At 52.4% G+C, this 20,082-nt stretch overlaps 1 protein-coding gene across 16 annotated transcripts in view; it reads right to left on the bottom strand.

Moving 5' to 3' along the window:
- The window catches only part of KRBOX5 (KRAB box domain containing 5), a 64,462-nt gene extending 44,677 nt beyond the window's left edge, over window positions 1-19,785 (bottom strand). For 4 of the 16 annotated variants that reach the window (XM_063597962.1, XM_063597963.1, XM_055100174.2 and 1 more), the window contains exon 1: window positions 6,866-7,105. In XM_063597962.1, the coding sequence (XP_063454032.1) occupies window positions 6,866-6,874 (9 nt within the window). In that variant the 5' untranslated portion in view covers window positions 6,875-7,105. Of the gene's footprint in view, window positions 1-1,249; window positions 7,106-13,292; window positions 13,406-13,515; window positions 13,711-13,790; window positions 13,872-14,257; window positions 14,403-14,499; window positions 14,621-14,816; window positions 14,941-15,963; window positions 16,135-16,986; window positions 17,199-17,672; window positions 17,820-19,612 lie in introns of those variants that run through there. The other 12 variants (XM_034939992.3, XM_034939976.3, XM_055100168.2 and 9 more) reach the window with 11 other exon arrangements.
- Window positions 19,786-20,082: the final 297 nt, after the last annotated feature.

Here is a 20,082-nt window from a genome sequence, read left to right as displayed (position 1 = left end):
TCACAACGCAAATACTTTTCATTCACAGCAAGGACCATCAACCACTGTCCTGAAAAATCACATCCTTTGCCAGCCATTTAAAGTCTACAGAGGCTGGAGAGGACAGTAACATCTAAGTCAGCATTTGGAAAACAGCATGGATACATGCATTAAAGCAGTGTTTACTGAGCTTGTACTATGTGCTCACAGTATGCACTGTGCTGGCAACATCACATGGTGTGAGTTAAGCCATATAAACCCCTGGGATGTGGGTCCTGAGTATCCCATAATTCCCAGCAGGATTTAGATAATGGCCTAGCCTTTCTCTCTCTTCTTCTGTTTCCCTGTCACTATAAAAGCTAACTATAGACAGATGGGAGGGATACGGAAAAGAAGGGTGAAGTTTAGTTCATAAGGATTTCTCACTGTAGTCTTTACATTGACTTTGTTACTACTTGTGAAGCAACTACTGGGTCTGCAGGAATGGAAAAAGTTTGCCAGGTGGGATGTCTCTAGAAACACTGTTCTCAATGAAGAAAAAAATTCAGGCCCCCATATTGTCCTTTGCTCCCATTTAACTGCTTTTGGATTTGAGGAAATTGTGAGCACTAGCTCTGGAGAACCAGCAAGAGCAACCACTCAGAAGTCCGATCTCCAACAAACAGTTCTGTGAGGGTAGGCTCCAAGGTGGGGCCAGACCTGAACCAAGCTCAGAAGAGGGTGCATTTGGGCAGGGTTGGGGCAGAGCAAGGCTAGGGACACGGGGCAGGCCCTAGGCTTCCCATCTCTATGTTGCTGATTTAAGTCCTGTCTTTCCTAAGCCTGGCCACAAGAACTTGACTCCCAGAGTTTTTCTGATTTTTGACCACAAGAACTTGACTCCCAGAGTTTTTCTGATTTTAACTGTTTGTTTCATCCTTAAGTATTTTGTAAATCCATTAACAAGCAATTTAATCAAAACATGTAGGGCCTTCTGGGAAAATTATATTAAAAAGCAAATCAAGAGAAAATCAATAGAAATAATAATAACAACTCTTCTGTCCATGGGTGGCCCTTCAGATTGTGACATCAGAACTCACAAGGTCAAATAAGGACAGTGTCCCAAATCAAGCCCAAGTTCCCTGTATACCTCCGTGCTTGCACCGGATCACATGATGCTGAATTTGGCCATTATCCATCTGCTCTAGACTGAAAGTTCCCGGATGGTAGGGACTATGGCTGCTACAAATGTTTTTCTAATGGCCATATGAAATGGAAGCAATTGGTTTACCTATCAGTATGAGTCTCCAGAACTCCTCTTTGTTCTTCGTCCACGTATTAGAAAACTGGAGCAAATCCCATTTGGATACCAAATAAAGAGATTCCTTCTGTGAGTGGAGGAACAAATCCTGGATGATGCATTCCTTTCCTTCTGAGATGGAAAGAAATTAGACCCTGTTGTCAGCCTGACCTCAGTCTGCACAGGACATCACCAAATGTCCCAAGGACTCCAAGGTGCTGGTGAGGGAGTTCCTGGTGATCCTGTGCTGATGCCCCAGTAGTGATTTGGGCAGGAGAGACTCAGGCTGACTCTGTGGGGCCAGGATACAAAGTGGAACTGCCCCAGTGGAGCCACAGATTCTGGATCCACGTGTAGTATTACCTATACCTGATCAGCTAACTCTTGGGTACAAGAAAGGACAAGACTACCCTACTCCAGTAACACAGCTCACAGGTAGGTGTAGCTTCACTCACGGCTCTGGACAGTTGTGGCCCTGCCCTCCCTCTGCTAAGGTGCTGCTTTACACTTACAGATTCTGCCACCATGTTCTGCTTAGACCAGAAGGCCCTCACAGAACTGCAGCAGCTCACTGGACAAGATCTGGAAAACTTGAAAGACCCCACACAAAAAGTAGGGCTTTACAAGGTCTATGTCAATCTCTCATAATGCAGAAAATGTCCCCTGGATTTTCTATACATCCTCAGTCCAAAGTCTGGCCCTGTCTTGTGGATCCCAGGTGGAGACCAGCCTTTATGTGCAGACTCCAGGTGGAATCAACCTGGCTCTGCATTCTTGGGTGTTACTGTGAAGAAAACTAGAGGAGACAGCCCCTCAGGAATTCTGTTCTCACACATCCTGGAGAACCCCAGGACCTGGGTTCAACATTTGGAGCTACAGATTTAGGTGCTGGAGGGGCAGAGAAGTGGCACGCACCTTCTGCACATTCATGGGCATTTGGGCAAGAGGATGAGGGGAATGTTGAGATTCTCAGGCCTACTCAATGCATGTGTGTGCCTGGTTGGTTTCCAGCCCCCATGGTCTCTGAATCGGTTTCAGGTCTGAAGATGCCAGGGGCATGGAAAGACAGAGCTGGAATGGCTAACTGATGCCCTGTGAACTTATTTTTGTAGAAATCTGGCCAAACTCTTCTAGAAGGGATTAAAGATTCCAAACAAGCAGAAAGACCATTCTGCCTGCAGATTTTCGGGGCAACAGGCACTTTGCTGCACAACTGTGGGTTGTGACAGGAAGTCTTAGAGGGAACATCCCCTCTAGAGTGAGGCCTGGTGGGCACCTTACATTTCTCAGTGTTTGGGAAATATAATTAAAAACAGAATCACGAGAAAAACGATGCACAATGGTAGAAAAGAAAGAAAACTGTTCTATGACACAATGAGACCAGAATGTGAAGGACATTACAGGCAATCTGCTAAGAGATTGGAAAAACACTCACTCATGAAAAGTCACCATAATTAGTCCTCAATAGAAGACCTGACAGCACCATTTGTCAGATAAGAGTTCATCCTAAATTCACCTGGGAATTGGGAGGCCATCTGTGGTTTTTATTTGGCTATAGTTAAAGGAAAAATAAACTTCATGTCTTCGAGACAGGTAGGTACATTTGCAACTTGGAGCCAGGGGCCTGAAGGTAGATGCCTGCTCTCCTAAAGAAACTGTAAGATACGGCTCTATCTTCTTTGCTACCTATAGTTCAAATCAATGATTCCCAGTTCCTAGAGAAAGAATGTCCCGAATCAAAGACTGACAGCCAGGCACAGTGGCTCACGCCTGTAATCCCAGCACTTTGGGAGGCCGAGGCAGGCAGATCACCTGAAGTCAGGAGTTTGAGACCAGCCTGGACAACATGGTGAAACCCCATCTCTACTACAAATACAAAAACTAGCCCTGCGTGGTGGCAGGCACCTATAATCCCAGCTACTTGGGAGGCTAGGCAGGAGAATCGCTTGAACCCAAGAGGCAGAGGTTGCAGTGAGCCAAGAACGCACCACTGCACTCCAGCCTGGGCAACACAGCAAGACTCAAAAAAAAAAAAAAAAAAAGACTGACAAAAGACAAAAGATCTGTTTAGCTGTTACAATGATTTAGACATATTTCCAAAAGGCAGAAAAAAACTTACATACAAAAATTCTCTAAAGTAAATGATTCAAGAAAAGGAAGGAGAGAAATATGTCTTCCCTTATTTTCAAGAAGGGTTAAGTCTCATATTTTTAATTTGTATTTGTTCTCACAACTGGGAGATGTAGGGCCATAATCTTGAATTAATGGACATCTGAATTCCAGCAGGCGCTAGATTCAGGCACCTGAGGATTTGCCTTGGACACACCGCATGCACATAACAAGGGGTTTGTGGGCCAGGCATGGTGGCTCACGCCTGTAATCCCAGCACTTTGGGAGGCAGAGGCAGGTGGATCACTTGAGCCCAGGAGTTCGTGATGAGCCTGGGCAACATATTGAGACCCTCCCTGTCTCTACAAAAATTGCAAAAATTAGCCAGGTGTGGGGGGCACACGCCTCTAGTCCCAGTGATTGGGGAGGCGGAGGTGAGAGGATCACCTGAGCCCGGGGAGGTCAAGACTGCATTATCATGCCACTGCACTCCAGCCTGGGCGACACAGTGAGAGACCCTGTCAGGGTTTGTGGGGAAGTTAAAAGGCAGAAGGGAAGGTGCTACTAAGAACTCTCACATGGGGGGCAGTGCAGAACTGGTGGAAGGACTGGTTTGTGCTACAGATACTGGCCCAGGCAAAGCTATGCTCTGACTTACTCCTGTGTCCATGCAGGCAGATGAGACTATGACTGGGTGGTCCACAAGCCTAGGTTGATGGACGGACTGCGTTGCTGCTGCGGTTTCAGGGTCTGGGGGCAAGGATAAGCCAGGAGTCCTCTAGGCACCTGTATGGGAATTTTGGCAGGAAACTCTAGGAGCAAAGGTGCTATGGGCACAATTCCTGAGGGTCATGTCTTGTCCTGAAAGGGGCATGGCGACGCCAGTGCCTAGTGGGTGTGTTCAGAGTGGGTGGGAATTATGTGGTGGCAGCACAGTGGGGGCAGGGGTCTGTTCTCAGAACTTCTTCCCTTTCTGTCCTCAGTTGCTTCTCACCCTGGGAGGAGACACGGAATCACAGGACAATGTGTAGGGTGACAGTCTGTGTGCAGGGGAATACAGCCTCCCTTCCTGGAGACACCCAGAGCCTCTCTCCAGCCCAGGTCCCTGTGCTATCTTTTTTAAGGCACTAACTGTGTGGAGTTTGCTGAACACCAGCCAATTCTCCAACACCAACTGGTTGTCCAACAACTCAATTCTGACAGCACCCAGAGGCAGCACAGACCCCACAAGTTCAGAGTTCAGTGCCACAACACTGCCCCTCTACAGATGCCAGTCAAATTCCCCAGGGGCCATCTATACTTCTGAGCTACTGCCTATAAGTTAGGGCCTCCCATAATACCCTACTCAAGTTCATTAATTTTATACAAGGATTCACAGAACTCAGCAAAGACTGTAATTGCATTGACCAGTTTATTATAAAAGATACAACTCAGCCTAATGGAAGAGATGTGCAGGGCAAGAGAAAGGAGTGGGGAAAAGATGGAGTAGGTAGTTAACCCTGGGAAGCAGCTGTGATGAAAGAAATCCCCCTTCCTTTTTGTTCTTCAAGAGCAGCTTACTGCAAAGAATCTTCTTCCTGTTATGACTTAGATGATGCTCCCTGTTTTAGGTATCACAAAGCCACAAACTCTCCTATTTCCTTTTTTTTCCCCCTCATAAGCAATTAAATAAAGAGTTTTATCTTCGATGGTCAAAACAAAATATGTGTTAACCAAAGTTGCTTAAATTTCTCCCCTTCTCCAAGGTGCCTGAGGTTTGTCCCACCCACAGCCTGAGTCAACATTCAACCCCTCTTTATGCCCCTCCTACGAACAGGCTGACTTCAGGGTGAAACATTCTCTGCTCAGGGATCGGATTTAGCCCAGGAGTCGTGCCCTTCCCCTCCCACCTTGAATCATGTTTGCTCCTCCCTATGAAAGAAAGGCCTTTTCTGCTTCAACTGTGAGATCCACAAATATCTTACAGTTGGTGCTTTCCTCCTCTTGCAATACTCCTTTACAATTAAGGCACTTCTTACCTATATCCAGATGTTTTATTTGACCAAGTCAAGAAACAGCCCCAGGACACTAACAATTCCACCCTCAGAAAGAGCTTCCCAATCTCCCTTCCAGCCCAACCTCGACCACATCCGCCTGTGAATCCCCTGCTTTCCAGAACTCTGCAGCTTCTCCCAGTAACAAAGGGCTCCCTCCATGGCTGCTGTGAACCTCAGGGACACCTGAAGGGGGCGCTCCCCAGGAAGAACTAACTGGGCCTTCAATGACCTCCTTTTGCAGGCTCAAATAAGACTGAGGTCTTCTATGCCTAGTCAGGGTTATTCCACACACCCGCTTCTCAATTCGCAGGCTCTGTCTTTCAGGTCCATCGAGGTGGGGTGCCTTCTTCCCATCTCATAAGCTCTCCACAAGCATCTGGCGAGCTCTAAAACCTACCCCAGGATAGCAAACGTCAGACCTTCCTCCACTCTCCTGGCACTGCACGCCTTCTGGGGAGGGCTGCCAATCCTACCTCAACTGAAGGGACAGGAGCAGGTGCCCAGCCAGTCAGATGTTCAGTGACCTAACAGGTTTCAGGAAAATAGCAAAATCACTCAAAACAGTTTTTATAGAAAGGAAGGAAACTGTAAGGCACTTACACTTTATACTTCAACAGGTAAGGCCAAAATACCTCTTTCGAGCAAGAAACATGTCATTTAATTATTTCCATAATAGCAGATCATTTAGTATATGTGAACACTTCTAGGAGGTGCCAAGTCCTGTCTCATAACATTTGGCATTAAAGTCGGACATCCAGATAGCAGTAGAATATGGAACACAGATATCCACTGTCACAAATCCTCCACTGCAAAAGAGAGGACCTGATATTTTAATGAATGTTTGTAATTGACCAATTAATCTAGCACACTTTCTGTGGAAATGTATTCGTTTTCTACAGCCGAAGTGGAAGAGAGATTGTCCCTATTTCTTTTCCCCAGCAGCATTCCTAAGCTGAGCCCTGGGATTTTGAAATCGCTGCTCCAGAGGACCCTAAACCACAAACCACGGCGGCAGGCTTCCCATTTCACCAATCGCTGTTTACCTAAATCAACCCTTTAACGCTTTAAGGGTGACTCCCCTTAATTTGTAAGAGGAAAAAGGAGACTGGGACACCACGGGGCACAGTATCTTCCCACACACGAATCACACGCCGACCCGGGGTTTCCCCTGAGACCCTCACGTTCTCACCGCACAATCTCGGGAGACGCCGGGCTGCGGCGACCCAAAGACGGCTCCGGCCATGGCAGAGGTCGCTCTGCGGGGTCGGGAGGGGACCGGACGCGCGGGGTCCCGGCTGCCGGCCCGGCCGCCATCTTGCGGCGGAGGGGACCAAAGGCCGAGTTGCGTCCGCGGGGACTCAGGGCCCAGACCCCGGAGCTAACCTCTGGGAGGCCCGAGTGCCCTCAAAGAGGGTTCCCGCCGCTTCCGACCGCCCCTCTCCCTCTTCTGGGGACCCCCGACCTGGCACATTCACCATTTCCCAGCTTCCGGGATGTCCTGGCGTCTGAGCTACGGATCTCCCGGTGCCTGCCGGTCACAGAGTAACAGAGGTTCTGTCTATTCTCAGAACGCGAAGCCGCCTTGGCCTCCCAGATGGAAGGACTGGGAGCCCCTGGTGAAGAGACTGAGCTCTTACTGCACCCAACAAAGGCCACCGCCAAATCCCGGAAGCCGCCCCTGCTCTCCGGCTACTCCCGATTGGAAGATTTCCACTCCGACGCCACTGATTGGGTAAAGCTCCAGGCCCCGCCCTCTCATTCGTTCTGCTTTTTGAATGGGAGACAGGCTCATTGAGGTGGGGCCACCTGCTGAGGGTATTACAGCTAATTTAAGGGGTGAGCTTAGACTTAAAATGCACTAGCTTTCCCGTACCTGGTTTTGCTTGTATAAGGCATCTTATTAGCTAATTAAGTTTAAGAAGGAGGGCATTTGGGCACCTTTAAAACAACTTTTTAACCGTTCTAATAACACAGGAAAGACCCTCATCCCATCCTTAGCACCTCTCATCACACGGTACCCCACTGCTCAGGACATAACTGTGGGACTGCAGAGGAAACTGCTGGGGTTTTTGGGGAGCATGCAGGAGGCTTCAACGGCCAAGGTAACGGTGGCTTCCCTTGGGTGTCACTTAAAATCTTGGGGTCAGGGACATCTTTTATCCAGTTGGCTCAGGGAAACTAACAGACAGGAGGATTGTAATTTTTTTTTTCTTTTCTGAATTTCCAAGACATAAAGGACTATCCAAGCATCCCAAAAGGCATTCAATTATACATAAGGCTGAGGGCCTCCCTGCTCTGGAGAGGGATGGCCTGGCAGCCACCAGCTGCAGTGAGCTGAGATAGTGCCACTGCAATGAGCCTTAAACTTGCCCTCTTGTAGACAGGCCACCTCCACACACCCGCTTCTCACATCGCAGGCTCTAACCCTCCGGTCCATCAAGGTGGGCTGCCTTCTTCCCATGTCATTAGCTCTCCACAAGCATCTAGTTAGCTCTAAAACCTACCACAGGATGGCAAACGTCAGACCCTCCTCCACTCTCCCGGCACTGCACGCCTTCTGGGGAGTGCTGCCAATCCCACCTCAACTGAAGGGACAGGGGCAAGTGCCCAGTCAGATGTTCAGTGACCTAACAGGTCCAGCATGCCCAGGGCCTGACCCCACAGCCTAGCACCCCTCCCCCACCTGGCCTTCAATCCAGCCTTTCTTCTCCAATGACGGGATGTTCACCTGTGCCACAATCCCATTAGTCTAGTGACGAGGCCAGGTAAATCCCAGCTGAGTGCCTGTGACTCCACCCTCTTACTTCCCACTCAGGTGACATTACAAGCATAACCTTGAATTTGAGCTAATTTATACATATTCCTCTCCTAGTAACCTGTTTGACAACAGCCCTCACAATCCAGAGACTGGGGCAGCAGGTTCCAAAACCTCACTTTATTCCAATGTGAAATGAAGACATGATGGTTTAAAAATGAGAAAAAGTTCCTGATAAGCTGTGGGGGTGCTTCACTTGCCAGCTCATGCCCATTCCCTCTGAAACAAGGTGTCTGTTACCCATAAGCAGCTCTCTGTAAAGCCCCAGGTAGAGGTCACAGCTGGACGTGGCTCCCTCAGGCTCACAGGGTAGCAATCTCCTCCCCCAGTCCAGGCTTCCACAGCAGGCATGGACAGGTGCAGAGAGGGAGTGGCCATGGCCTGTGGGGTCCCCTGCCACCCTCAGAGCTAGTCTCTGCAGAAGGTGCTGTGTGGCAAGCAGCAGGGCTCCACAGAGAGGTGACAACCCTTCCTGTGTCTGCAACCTTTCCCCAGGATCCATGATTCAACCCTGGCTCCCTAGGCCCCTTACCCAGCACACCCTCCGTGTGTCAGGCAGCTCAGGTTAAAATGGGGAGAATGATATATTCTGACTGTAGACCCGAAGGTTCTGTCCATCTGGGGTACAGGGAGTAGGGACGCCAGTCAGAGCCTGTGGCAGCGCCTCCTCCTGGGCCTGAGGGCAGACAGGCCAGGGCTGGGCACAGGGACATCTGGGGGACCACCACTGACAAACCTGTCCCTCTCAGCCTGGAGCTACGGCCAGGCCAATCATGATTAATAAAACCACTGCAGCCTTCATCCTGCCACAAAACTAAAGTGGACCCCAACCCCCAGCCCTGCCACAAAGCTCTGCTCCCCATCTTTTTTGGCTTAAAACTTAGACATTAAGCCAGGTTGGGCCTGGGAGTTGTGGCAGTAAAACCAGCAGCCATAACGTCAACCACGCAAATGAGCTGAGGAATCCCATCTGCACATCATCCACTCAGAACTGCCTCGGAGCAATGCACAGGCTGGGACAGATCAATACTCATGGCCATGGATGCACTCCACACCCCTGCTGGAAGATGGAGAGGCTGAGGGGAATATGGGGAGCCCGAGTGGCCCCTCAGCTGGAAACTGAGGACCGTACATGCCATTCACAGGTCTTCAATTAGGCCTTTGCATCTTTAGGCTTTGTTGAATCAGTGCAAAAGCATCTTTTGGGGGGCATGCAGGCTGGGGACCCAGGAGGATGGTGGGAGTGGAACGTGGAAGAGGGGCCCCCTTCTCCTGGAGTCTGCATCGCTAACATCAGGGCCACTGACTGTCTCTCTCTCTCAATCCCTGCAAGCTCAAGGAAAAAGGATCCTTGGCAGCCACAGGGCTGGGAGCTCAGTTCCTCTGGCCCCATGGGCTCAGATTCAGTGGCCATAGGGGTCCCCAGCCCTAGCTGTTTTTTTGGTTTTGTTTTTTTGAGACAGGGTCTCACTCTATCACCCAGGCTGGAGTGCAGTGGAACAATCATGGCTCACTGCAGCCTGGACCTCTCAGGCTCAAGCTATCCTCCACCTCAGCCTGCTGAGTAGCTGGGACTACAGGTCGCGCCACCACGCCAGGCTAATTTTTGCTTTGTGTAGATGGGGTTTCGTCGTGTTTCCTAGACTGGTCTCCAACTCTTGAGCTCAAGTGATCCACCCACTTCAACCTCCCAGAATGCCCTATCCCTGTTTTTCTGGATTCCTGGAGCTAGTGACGCTGCACCACCTCTGCTTTCAGATTCTCCTAGTCTTCTGGGTGAGTAGAAGGTGGGAGAGGAGGTAGGTGTCAGACTGGGCCAGGGCCCTGGGCCCCCGCTAGCTTGGTTAAACTCCCACTTGGGACAGATCAGGTTCCGTGCCATATTCAGTGAGACGCGTGGAACAAGTACTTCCCTCCCAAAAGCATAAAGATCCCTAATTGCTGACAGTCAGGATTCCATGCACTTGACTCGGCCTAGGGCCCAGTTGCCTCTAACCCTCTCACCCAGTTCCAATCGCTGCACTCTGTGGCCTCCCTGCCACCAGATTAGGTGTAGACAATGGGTGTGGGACAGGGCTGCTGACACCCCTGGCTGACCAAACCCCTTTCCCACACTGAGGAGAGAAAAAGCAGGAGGTTAGGGGCTCCCAAAGGCAGCACTGCTTGTGACAGCACCGCTTGTGACAGCACCGCGGGAGTCCTCAGGGCCTGCTCCTAAGGCACATTTTGCACTGGAACCACAGGCAGCCTAGGAAGGAATAAAGCCACTCCTTAGGAACTGAAATGGAAGATCACCAAGATACATTGTTAAATGAAGTAAACAATAATAACCTTCATCCGTGGCATGCCACAATTCCAAAGAAAAAAAAGAGGGGGATAAAGATCACATGGAGTATTTCTGGAAGGATTCACAAGGAAGTTCTCATCACTGGCTACACTTTTCAATTTTGAGCCATGTCAGCCTATTACATATCTTAAAAAACTAAAGGCCAACTTCTAAATAGGGAGCCATGGAGGGGCCTCAGCTGAGAAGAATGAAGAGGACATCACCGATGACCTGGAGCTGCTCCAAGACGCTGGCCATACTGGGGGCTGTGAACTGAGGGGCCGTGGGGGGATGAGCTGTGAGTGAGGCTCATCCTACCCAGGCCGGGTGGGGGCCCAGCTCCACCCAGGGATATAGCTGGAGGGGCAGGATGCTGGCACTGCAGCCGACCAGTATCTCCCATTCACAATGTGCTGCTGGGCCATGGCCTGCTGGGCCGGGCACTTGAGGATCTCGGAGCTTTCCTTCTCTTGGTTCTCACCAAAACACAGGGGAGAGAGCACAGGCAGGAAAGGATTAGCTGCCCACAGCCTACAGGCGCAGCTCAACCCACTGGCCCTGCCACAGCCCACCTGGGCCTTATAGATGGTGTCAAATTCCTTCTTCTGCTACAAGCCGGACCAGAACTCAGCTTTGCTCTCACAGACCCAGGCAACAAGGTGGTGGCTGCCAGATCTCCCCAGACAGGAAGAAGACAGCCAGAGTATAGAGGTCGGGGAGAGAGGGTCCACATTCAGACCAGGACTTCCAACAGAGACAGGAATGCCACTGGCTTCTGGAAAAGAGTTACTTGTGGTGTGGGAAATTTAACATGGCCAACTCCTAAGCACTAAAAACCAGCAGCACCAACACTCAGGGACTGTGACCTTCACAACCCAGCCAGTGACTTCCAAATGCTCCTTAGGAGAACAGCACAGCTCAGCTGGGTCACTGGTTTGACTGCTTGCTGGCTTGCAACCAACACAAAGCTCCAGATTCTGCATCTGCGAGCCTGATGGCAGGTGGGTGGGGGATGGGAAAGGGGCTCTAGTGAGTGTGGCCAAAACGAGCTCTTCTTCACTGTCCAGAGCTTCTCTCTTCAACGATCCAGCCCCAGAACAACCCAGGGTGCCCGTGCCCGCAGCAGAGTGCAGCTGGCTGCAGCCTCAGCCTCACAGGGCTGCTCCTCAACTGTGCTCCACAAAGACATCCACCAGCTCCTGGCACAAGCGACAGAACCTGTGCCTGTGGGTGCAGGGGAAGCTGGCATGGGAGTACTCCTCTGGCAGCTCCTTGTGGGGCAAAGGCAGGAAGCTGAGGTCAGGGGGAGGGGGCTCAGCAGGTAGTATCTGTCATTGCCAGTGACACCCTTGCCCTCAACCGAGAAGAGCTCCGCCTCATCGTTGCAGTGGTTGAGCATGCAGTGGCACAGGGTCTTGAGCAGTTAACTCACGCTCCAGCAGATCCAGGCAACACGATGGGGGCCACACCACCATCTTACAAAGTCAGTGGAGCCATAGATGACACTCTGCTCCTGGTCCCACTCCAGGATGCCAGGGATGAGGACTGGAACCTGACCCAGTAGCGGCGGTCATCCACCTCTGCTGTGTCCAGCGTGTACAGACCCTCCATGTCCACTGCCTTGTGCGGGTGCTCACCGTTCAGGTCATTGGTGAATGCTATGGAGGCTGCCACATCCCTGGCAAAGTCCTTGTAGTGGCCACTAATGACAAAGCCCAGGCTGAAGATGATGCGGCTCCACATGAACATCTGCAGCTTGGTCTCCTCACTGGGACTGATGGCCATGACGATGCCTCCCTGACTACCATGGCGCCCCATGTGGCTGCCATTCTGAAGTTGCTGTGTACCTGGGAGGGACCAAGGCTGGGAGGGTGAGAGGCCATGCCCACAAAAGCCTCAGGCTACATCCACCTGGTCCAGCTCGCCAAGATGGGAGAGGCAACCAGGCCTGCCTTGGGAGCCAGAGACCCTTGCCTCAGTTTCCTTATATTTAGAGAAGGGCAAGAAAATCATTTCTACAAAAAACTAAACACTTATGCTTAAAGAGGCACAGAGTTTAGTGGCTACCAAGGAGTATGAGGGCTGCGGCAGGTTTGGGATCCACCAGCTATGTGCCAGGCAAACCAGGGCAGGTAACTTCAGACCCAGTTTCTTGTCTATGCAACGATGATGATGGAAAGTATTGACATTTACAAGGGGTCCAAAAGATTATAGGAAATAATGCTTATAAAGCACTTGGACTCATCCTGGTAAAGTTAGTACCCAAGAAATTTTGGCTGTTACTTCTTCCATGTTACAGAGTAAGTTTAGGAGAGATTTTTTTTTTTTAACAATTATTTTTTCCTCATTTCTCTCAGTAACCGCACTAATGACTGTTAAGTGCCAGCAAGCTGCAAGTGCTGCCAATGAGCCCCTGCCCTAGAAGGGCTACAGTTGGGCACCATGTGCTCAGGGGAGGGCCCCATGGCAGTCAGTGGAGGGTGGGAAGCTGGATGGCCCTGGCCACTCAGCCCAGGTAGCAAGGAGGGCCTTCTCCTCCCAAGGACTCAAAGTCTCAGAGGCCGGAGAAAGGTGGGGGATGGTCTCCCAGGAAGCAGAATGCTAGGCCTTGCAGGGCAAACCTGACGGGCCTTCAGGGCACCTGACAGGGCTGGGACTGCTGGCTTCCCTCACTTCTCTCCCGAGCACAAGAAAACCTTCCAGCAGGAGCCAGGTGGGCCTGAGGCTGTGAGGCTGTCACTCACTCACCAGGGGATTCAGGCACCTTGAACATGGCTTTTTCTTGAAGCAGCTGCTCAGGTTGGTTCTTGTTGGGTAGGTCCCTCATCATCTGCAGCTCCTCGTTCCAGTACTGGGGCTGCAGAGGGACCAGGGAGGGAGACATGGGCTCAGCCTGTGCACTGCAACCTGCTCTGGGAAGTCCCTTCTCCTCTCTCCCCACAGACAGCCCCAGACTCCCCAATGAACAGACCTGTGGGGAGCCTCAGGGAAGTGCACAGAACCCCACCTGGCACCCAGGAAGGAAGGGGGTTCCCACTGAGGACCAGGCCAGGTTACAGGCCCCTATGCAGGAATGTGCTCCTCACAGCCCAGCCTCGAGGTGCAGATGCCTCTCCACACTGCAGTCCACAGTGTACTCCATCACAGGGGCCATCCAGCTGCACACCTGGAATGAGGTGGCCCCCTCTCGAATGGGTGGTACTGGACCTCAAGGCAGGCAGGGGAAAGGCAGATGGGGCCACCCACCAATCTCAGGACGCTGCCACAGGCTCCTTCTTCATCGAGGCCCTCACCTGCTCTGGGTTCTCCTGGCCCTGAGATGCTGCCCTGAAAGGCGAGTCAGAAGCACATGGGCGCTGCTTCAGGGCTGCTCTAGCCAGAGCTGGCTCACAGCTCCCTAGAGGGAGACTTGGGCACTGGGGGCCCGGGGACAATTTCTTTGGGCAGAAGCACTGAGTTTGGGCTAGCCAAATCATCCCAGACCCCTGTGTGACATGAAGCGGGGCAGGAGCAGACGGGGCAAAGGCACTCCCCTTCCCCTGACGCAAGGCACAATGTTCTGTAAAAGGCAGTCAGATCTGGCAGAGCAGCTCCCCTGCGAATTGCTTAGGAAGCGGGGGCTGCTGGGCTTGGGGTTGAAGTGACAGGCTGGAGACCTACAAGGAGAGGGTGGTCCCTGAGTGGGTGCCCCTGGTAGGCTGGCAGGGACTCACCGGTTATGGTAAAATCCCTGTGTGGATGTGGTAATGCTACCTCGCTGGTCCTCGGCTGTGATCACAAACAGGTACACAAGGTCCTGTGCATCTTGCAGTTCCCAGGGGACAGGTACCAGCCGCTCACGGCGAGCACTTTCAGGGGCTGCAGGAATGGCCAAGCATGAATGGGCCAGGCCTCCTGGTGTGTGGCCCTCCACCCACCCGGGGACCCTCTTCCTTGCTCCTCCCTGGAGTCCCACCTTTTAGTCACTGTTCTGGGGCTGCAGGGGACACAGTGGCTGTTCCAGGGTCCCTAGCAGGATGTACTTGGGTGGTGTGCAGTCGGTGGGGTCCATCTCCAAGTCTTTCTGCTCCTGCCGTCTGTGGGACCCAAGGCTGGTGGTCAGCACACGGGCACCCAGGGCCAGCTGCCTCTAACTGTGGCCCTGGTCTGGGTTCCTCAGGCCCAGGTCCCTCCAGGTGGAAAGGCCTGGCCTTAAGCCCCCTTCGTCAGCCTCTGGCCTTGTTCCCTGCCCCTCTGCCCCCTGCCCAATCTCTGGCCCCAATGCCTCCACACCTCTCAGGCCACTGTCAGTGAAGACGCTCAGGAAGGACAAGGAGCTGCATCACCTGGGTCCAGGCTCCTGAGCAGTCTCAAATGTGGCACTCATCACCGTGGGCCTTGTGCATTGTGCAGGGCTCTGTCAGGAACAGGAGAGAGGAGGGTGTTACCAGGGCCCTGCACCCTGGAACAACCCACCCAGCTTAGAAAATAGTTGGCAAGGAAACTTCATGGATAATTTTAATTTTCAACTTTAGGCTTCCATTTTCAAATTCCACTATGGACACATAGGCTAGAGTTTGGTTTCAATACACACGTGTGCACACGCGCATCTACACACACACACAAACACACACACAACACACCCTGGCTTGCTAAGGGCAAGAATCCTTGATTGCAAAGAACCTCCTGCCAGTTGCTTCTGAAGCACACATAGGCCTTGGGGAGCCCACAAAAGGCCTCCTGCTTTTTGTGCGCTAGTGTCTCGGGTGAGCAGGGCCTTCAGCGCTGCGGGGCCTCTGCAAGGCTGCAGAGCAGGGTGAGGCCACCCTGCTCTCCTGGGGCAGCCTTCATGCAGGGGTGGCCTGACAACTTTCTAGGGCTGCCAAATTTAACGCCCCCATTGAGTTTCATGGGATTTTAATGGTCATTGTTTTGGAGGAAGGGAGAAATTGTGATGAACTGTGGGCCCCCTTGAGCTACAGACCTTTTCCACAATTGCTCTCAGTAAGTAGTCAGGCCCTGGGAACCTGAGTGCTTCGCCCAGAGAACTTGAGTCTACGGAAGCTTTTATTTGACAACCAAGCCAGGCTCACTACACCAGCTGATGGTGCTGCTTGGAGCCGACTTCCCCACTCAAGGACTGTGAAACTTTAGTTTCTTTAGGAAACTAAGCACTCATCTTTTCATAATTTAATAGGGCGGATTCCAAGCCCTAGCTTCGTACTGCCTGACTTTCTTTTCAGAATTTCAACTGTTTTTTCACCCCTGGGCCATGAAGTTAGAGAGTGCAGGTATGATACCCTGAAAAGCAGACTTGTGCTCCAATCCCACCTCCATATGCTCGTCTGCAAAATAGAGACACCAGCTGGGGCAGTGCAGTGTTGCCTGGCCCTGCTTACAGGGGCCCTCCCTGGGCAGGCTGCCCAACTTCCGGACCAACCTTCCACCACGTGGAGCAGCAAGCCCGCCTGCAGCCCTGCCATGCTGCGCAGCTCTGAGACGTGGTCCAGTGTGCTGCCACCCAGGTGCAGTGAGAAGTGATGTGGTGACATGGGTATTCATGGTCCATGAACAGCTGGTGGATCTCCAGCACCATCTCCTGCGGGAACACCTGCCAGGGAGAAGGCCCGGACCAGCCCGGTCAGAGGCCACATGGTAGGGAGCAAGGACATACCCCTTCCCCAGCCCAAAACACCTGGGTCCTGAGAATAAGTGTCTCAAATACTCAGTTTCCCACTTTTGGGCTTTTACATTCCAGGCCCTGTCCATATACAGCATGCCCATCGGCACCTGTGTGCCTAAGTGCAGGACAGAGCCTGGCCCCACTGACTCTTCCTGCAGCCTAAGAGCAACCCCCGAGCCAAGGAGAGGGAGATGGAAGAAAGGGGGGAGGGGGAACGGCAGGCTTGCTCTTGCCCTTGCCTAGTGCCAAGGGCTGAGTGCCCCAGGGCAAATGGCCTTTTCCTTCCTGAAGGGGTGCTCCAGGGCCCAAGCCTGTGAGTAGAGAGGACATGAGAGGGCCTTGCCGGGCTCCCCACCAAGTTACCAGCTTGCAAGTCCTCCGGGTTGGCTCTGTCCTTGGAGAACACCCAATACCACCCTCCAGGCCCCGGTGACAGATGGTAAGGTCATGGCCCATAGAGAGATGACTTGCCTGAGGGCACAGAGCCAAGAGGCTGGGGCATCCTGGGACCTGACACTACCCACCCACTCCCACTCCTCTCCCTGAACAGGGCTGGTAGGCCCAGCTGGTAGCTGTCCTCTAGCAATAAGGCAGTAACTGAACCCGGACTCCATTCCCAGGTCCACCACATTAGCAGAGTGACCCCGGGCAGGGCCCAGGGCCCTCCATTTCCTGCCTATAGCACAGGGCCAGAAAGAGCCAGGGCAAGGCTGAGTTTTCCAGCATCATCTTCCCCAGCAGGCTCAAGCCCTGGTCCCCAGATCCCCTCCTCCATCATACCTACAGGGAGAAGGGTTCGATCTCGGGGCCAGGATCTCCACAGAAAAGTCCAAATCCTGAATGGTGACTTCTATTTGGTGGTGTCATCTCCTGGCTTGGCCTCATCCAGCCCATGTTCCCGGGATGGCTCAGCCTCCTCCTTCCTCCTTCAGGCTCCTTCTTCTTCAGGGTCTCCAGGCAGTTCCCATTCAAGAACATGAGTGATGGTGGCTCTGGGGGTGACAAGAAAGGCACTGAGTTGGTTGGGCCTTGCTGGTGAGGGAGGGCTGTCCACCTCACCCCACTTGGATGGACACAAGTCATATGGAACGGTGTCCGCGTGCTCTCCCGAGCTTTGACTCCACAGTCCCAGCTCACCCTCGGCACACCTGCAAGCCGCACCTTCTCCCTTTCACATCCTGTGCCTCCCTCCTCAACTGCTCCTTAGCCCACCACAGTCTGGCTTCCACCTGAGCTCGCTGTCCAAACCACTCTCCCCACATCACCAAGGCCACCCTCAGGGCCAAGCCCCAGGGGCTTCTCCAGTCCAGGTACATCTGTCCACTCAGCAGCACCCAGGCCACCGCTCATTTCCTTTCCTCCTCCCTGACCAATGCCACACCCTCGTCCCTCCCTCTCCAGCTCCATCCTCTTCCTCCAGTCCTGAGCTGGGAGTGTTGGGCCCCCCAGCCTCTCCTCATTCTCACCTCACCCTCTCCCATGGCTTCAAAGATGGTCCCATTTCCCAGCTCTCATAGCCAATCCTGGCCTCGATCAGGCCTTTCAGACCAAGGAGGCAGCTGGTCCTGGGCATCAACATGTGGCTCTCCCTTCAGTATCATGGAAGACCCATCCTGCAGGGATGAAATTCATCTTCCTCCACAAACTGGTCTCAGCGTGTGAAGGCCCCCCACCACTTATCTGGTCACCCAACCTCAATTTCCCATCTCCTATTTCAAGAATGCCCCTTGGAACCCTTCTAAGAAGCACACTGCTCACAAAACCAAGCTGCTTTTTTTTTTTGAGATGGAGTCTTGCTCTGTTGCCTAGGCTGGAGTGTAGTGGTGTGATCTTGGCTCACTGAAACCTCCGCCTCCTGGGTTCAAGAGAGTCTCCTGTCTCAGCCTCCCAAGTAGGTGGGACAGGCATGTGCCACCACGCCCAGCTAATTTTTGTATTTTTAGTAGAGACCGGGCCATGTTGGCCAGGCTGGTCCTAAGCTCAGGTGATCCGCCTGCCTCAGCCTCCCAAAGTGCTGGGATCACAGGCGTGAGCCACCACACCCAGCCAAAATCAAGCTTCTTAAGCCGGTGTTCTCAGGCACCAGCCTAAAGGCAACCCCAGCTCCTGCCGGCTCCTGCACTTAGGTCTACATTCCCCAAACCACAGAGGACTGAGAATACCTGAAACCTGCCCTCCCACCTCTCTGCTTTTCCATGCTGCCCCTGACATCTGTCTGTCGGGCAAACACTGACTCATCCTTCAAGGCCTAGGTGAAAGTGTCTACAGGTAGACTATTGCTGCCTACCTGCCACCCATCCTCCTACCCAGAGATCAGTGAATGAAGGATGTGGAGCCCCAGAAGGAGGGAACTATGTCTTCTGATCTGTCCACAGCCTTGACTTCCAAAGTTTAGACGTGGATGGAGTAGAATAAAGGCAAACTTCTTTTTTTTTTGCAATTTGGCCTTGGCCCTAATGGTCAGGCTGCATCTGCTTGAAATCTACAATAGAGAGCAAATAGTTGATAACGTTGTGAATTGCAGAGGGGAAGCTGGCAGTTGAGAATCAGGAGAAGGAAGTGAAAATTTAGAATTTTACTGAAAGCCTTAGAAGAATTAGGTTGGGGGAACAGGGTGGTGGATTTGAGACCCTCCTTGCCATAGATTTAGAAAATGCAGGGAAAATCAGTCCCCCTGTGGGGTGTTAAAATAATTAAATGGGAGGCAATTTGACTGAAGTGGCTGTAGTGCCCTGGGTTTCTACCCAAGAAAACCAAAACGTAACTCATGCATTTCTTAGAAATAACTTAAAGGAAAAGAAAACACTCTTAACCAACCACAAACCACCAATTAACCTTTGATTACATAATCAGGGAATTTCCGCCTGGACAGTTCAAATAAGGGGACTACGTAATTGTAGCCAATCAATTACTGAATTGGCTTTGCTTCCTCATGCATCTTATTAAACCCTTTCCTTCAAGCCCCTCCGGTGGACCCCAAACCACAATCCATGGTTGTGGCTTCCTGATTCACGGGTCGTTATTTGCTCAAATAAAATCTTTAACGTTTTAACCAAACCTCAGTTTAATTTTTAACAAAAGAAAGAAAGGACTACGGACCCCACGGACCACAGCTCCTCCCACGCCCGAACCCCGAGCCGGGGTTCTCCCCTAAGGCCCCTCCCGTCATCACCGCACAACGCGGGGAGACACGGGGCTGCGGGCGCGAAACTGCCCAGAGAGGGCTCAGGGCAGGGCCAAGGTCGTCGCGCAGGGACGGGACGAGGCGCCCGGGGTCCCAGCTGCCGGCCAAGCCGCACCGTGCGACCGAGGAGACTCCGGGCCCCGACCCCGGAGCCGCCAGGGGGAGGCCCGGTTCCCAGCCGACCCCTGCCGCGTCTCGGGAAGCTCAGCCCCGCAGACTCACCATCTCGCGGCTTCAGGAGCGTCCCGGTATCCTCTCTAGGGACCGTCCAGTACCTGCAGGTCACAGGGCAAAGGAGGCTGCGGAATGAAGGAGAAAGAGCAGGGTACACAGATCAAGCAGGGAAGAGCACCTGGGAGAGGAAAAGGCCAGCCCAGAACACAGGAAGTGCGCCCCCTTTTTCGGCTGCGCGCCTGATTGGACAGGCTCGACAACGGCGCCGCTGAATGGATAGGGCTCCAGGTCCCGCCCCCTTACCCCCGAGTGACAGGAGATGCGATCACAGGTGTGGCTGAATGAGGCCTGAATGAATGATTGTCTGCAGCCCTTTTCAGGCAGGGCTGACTCCCTGGGCTGGGACCTGGGGCTGCTCCGGACATTGGTATTTAACTTTGCTCATAAGATTATATCAATTTATGAGTAATATAGGTAATATGTAAAATTGAAAATTATATAATAACGATTCTTTTAAA

This window comes from Pan paniscus, chromosome 18 (assembly GCF_029289425.2).
Source record: "Pan paniscus chromosome 18, NHGRI_mPanPan1-v2.0_pri, whole genome shotgun sequence".
Classification (NCBI taxonomy): Eukaryota; Metazoa; Chordata; class Mammalia; order Primates; family Hominidae; genus Pan; species Pan paniscus.
The sequence above is the reverse complement of the archived record's forward strand: the minus strand, read 5'-3'. Positions and strand labels throughout refer to the sequence as shown.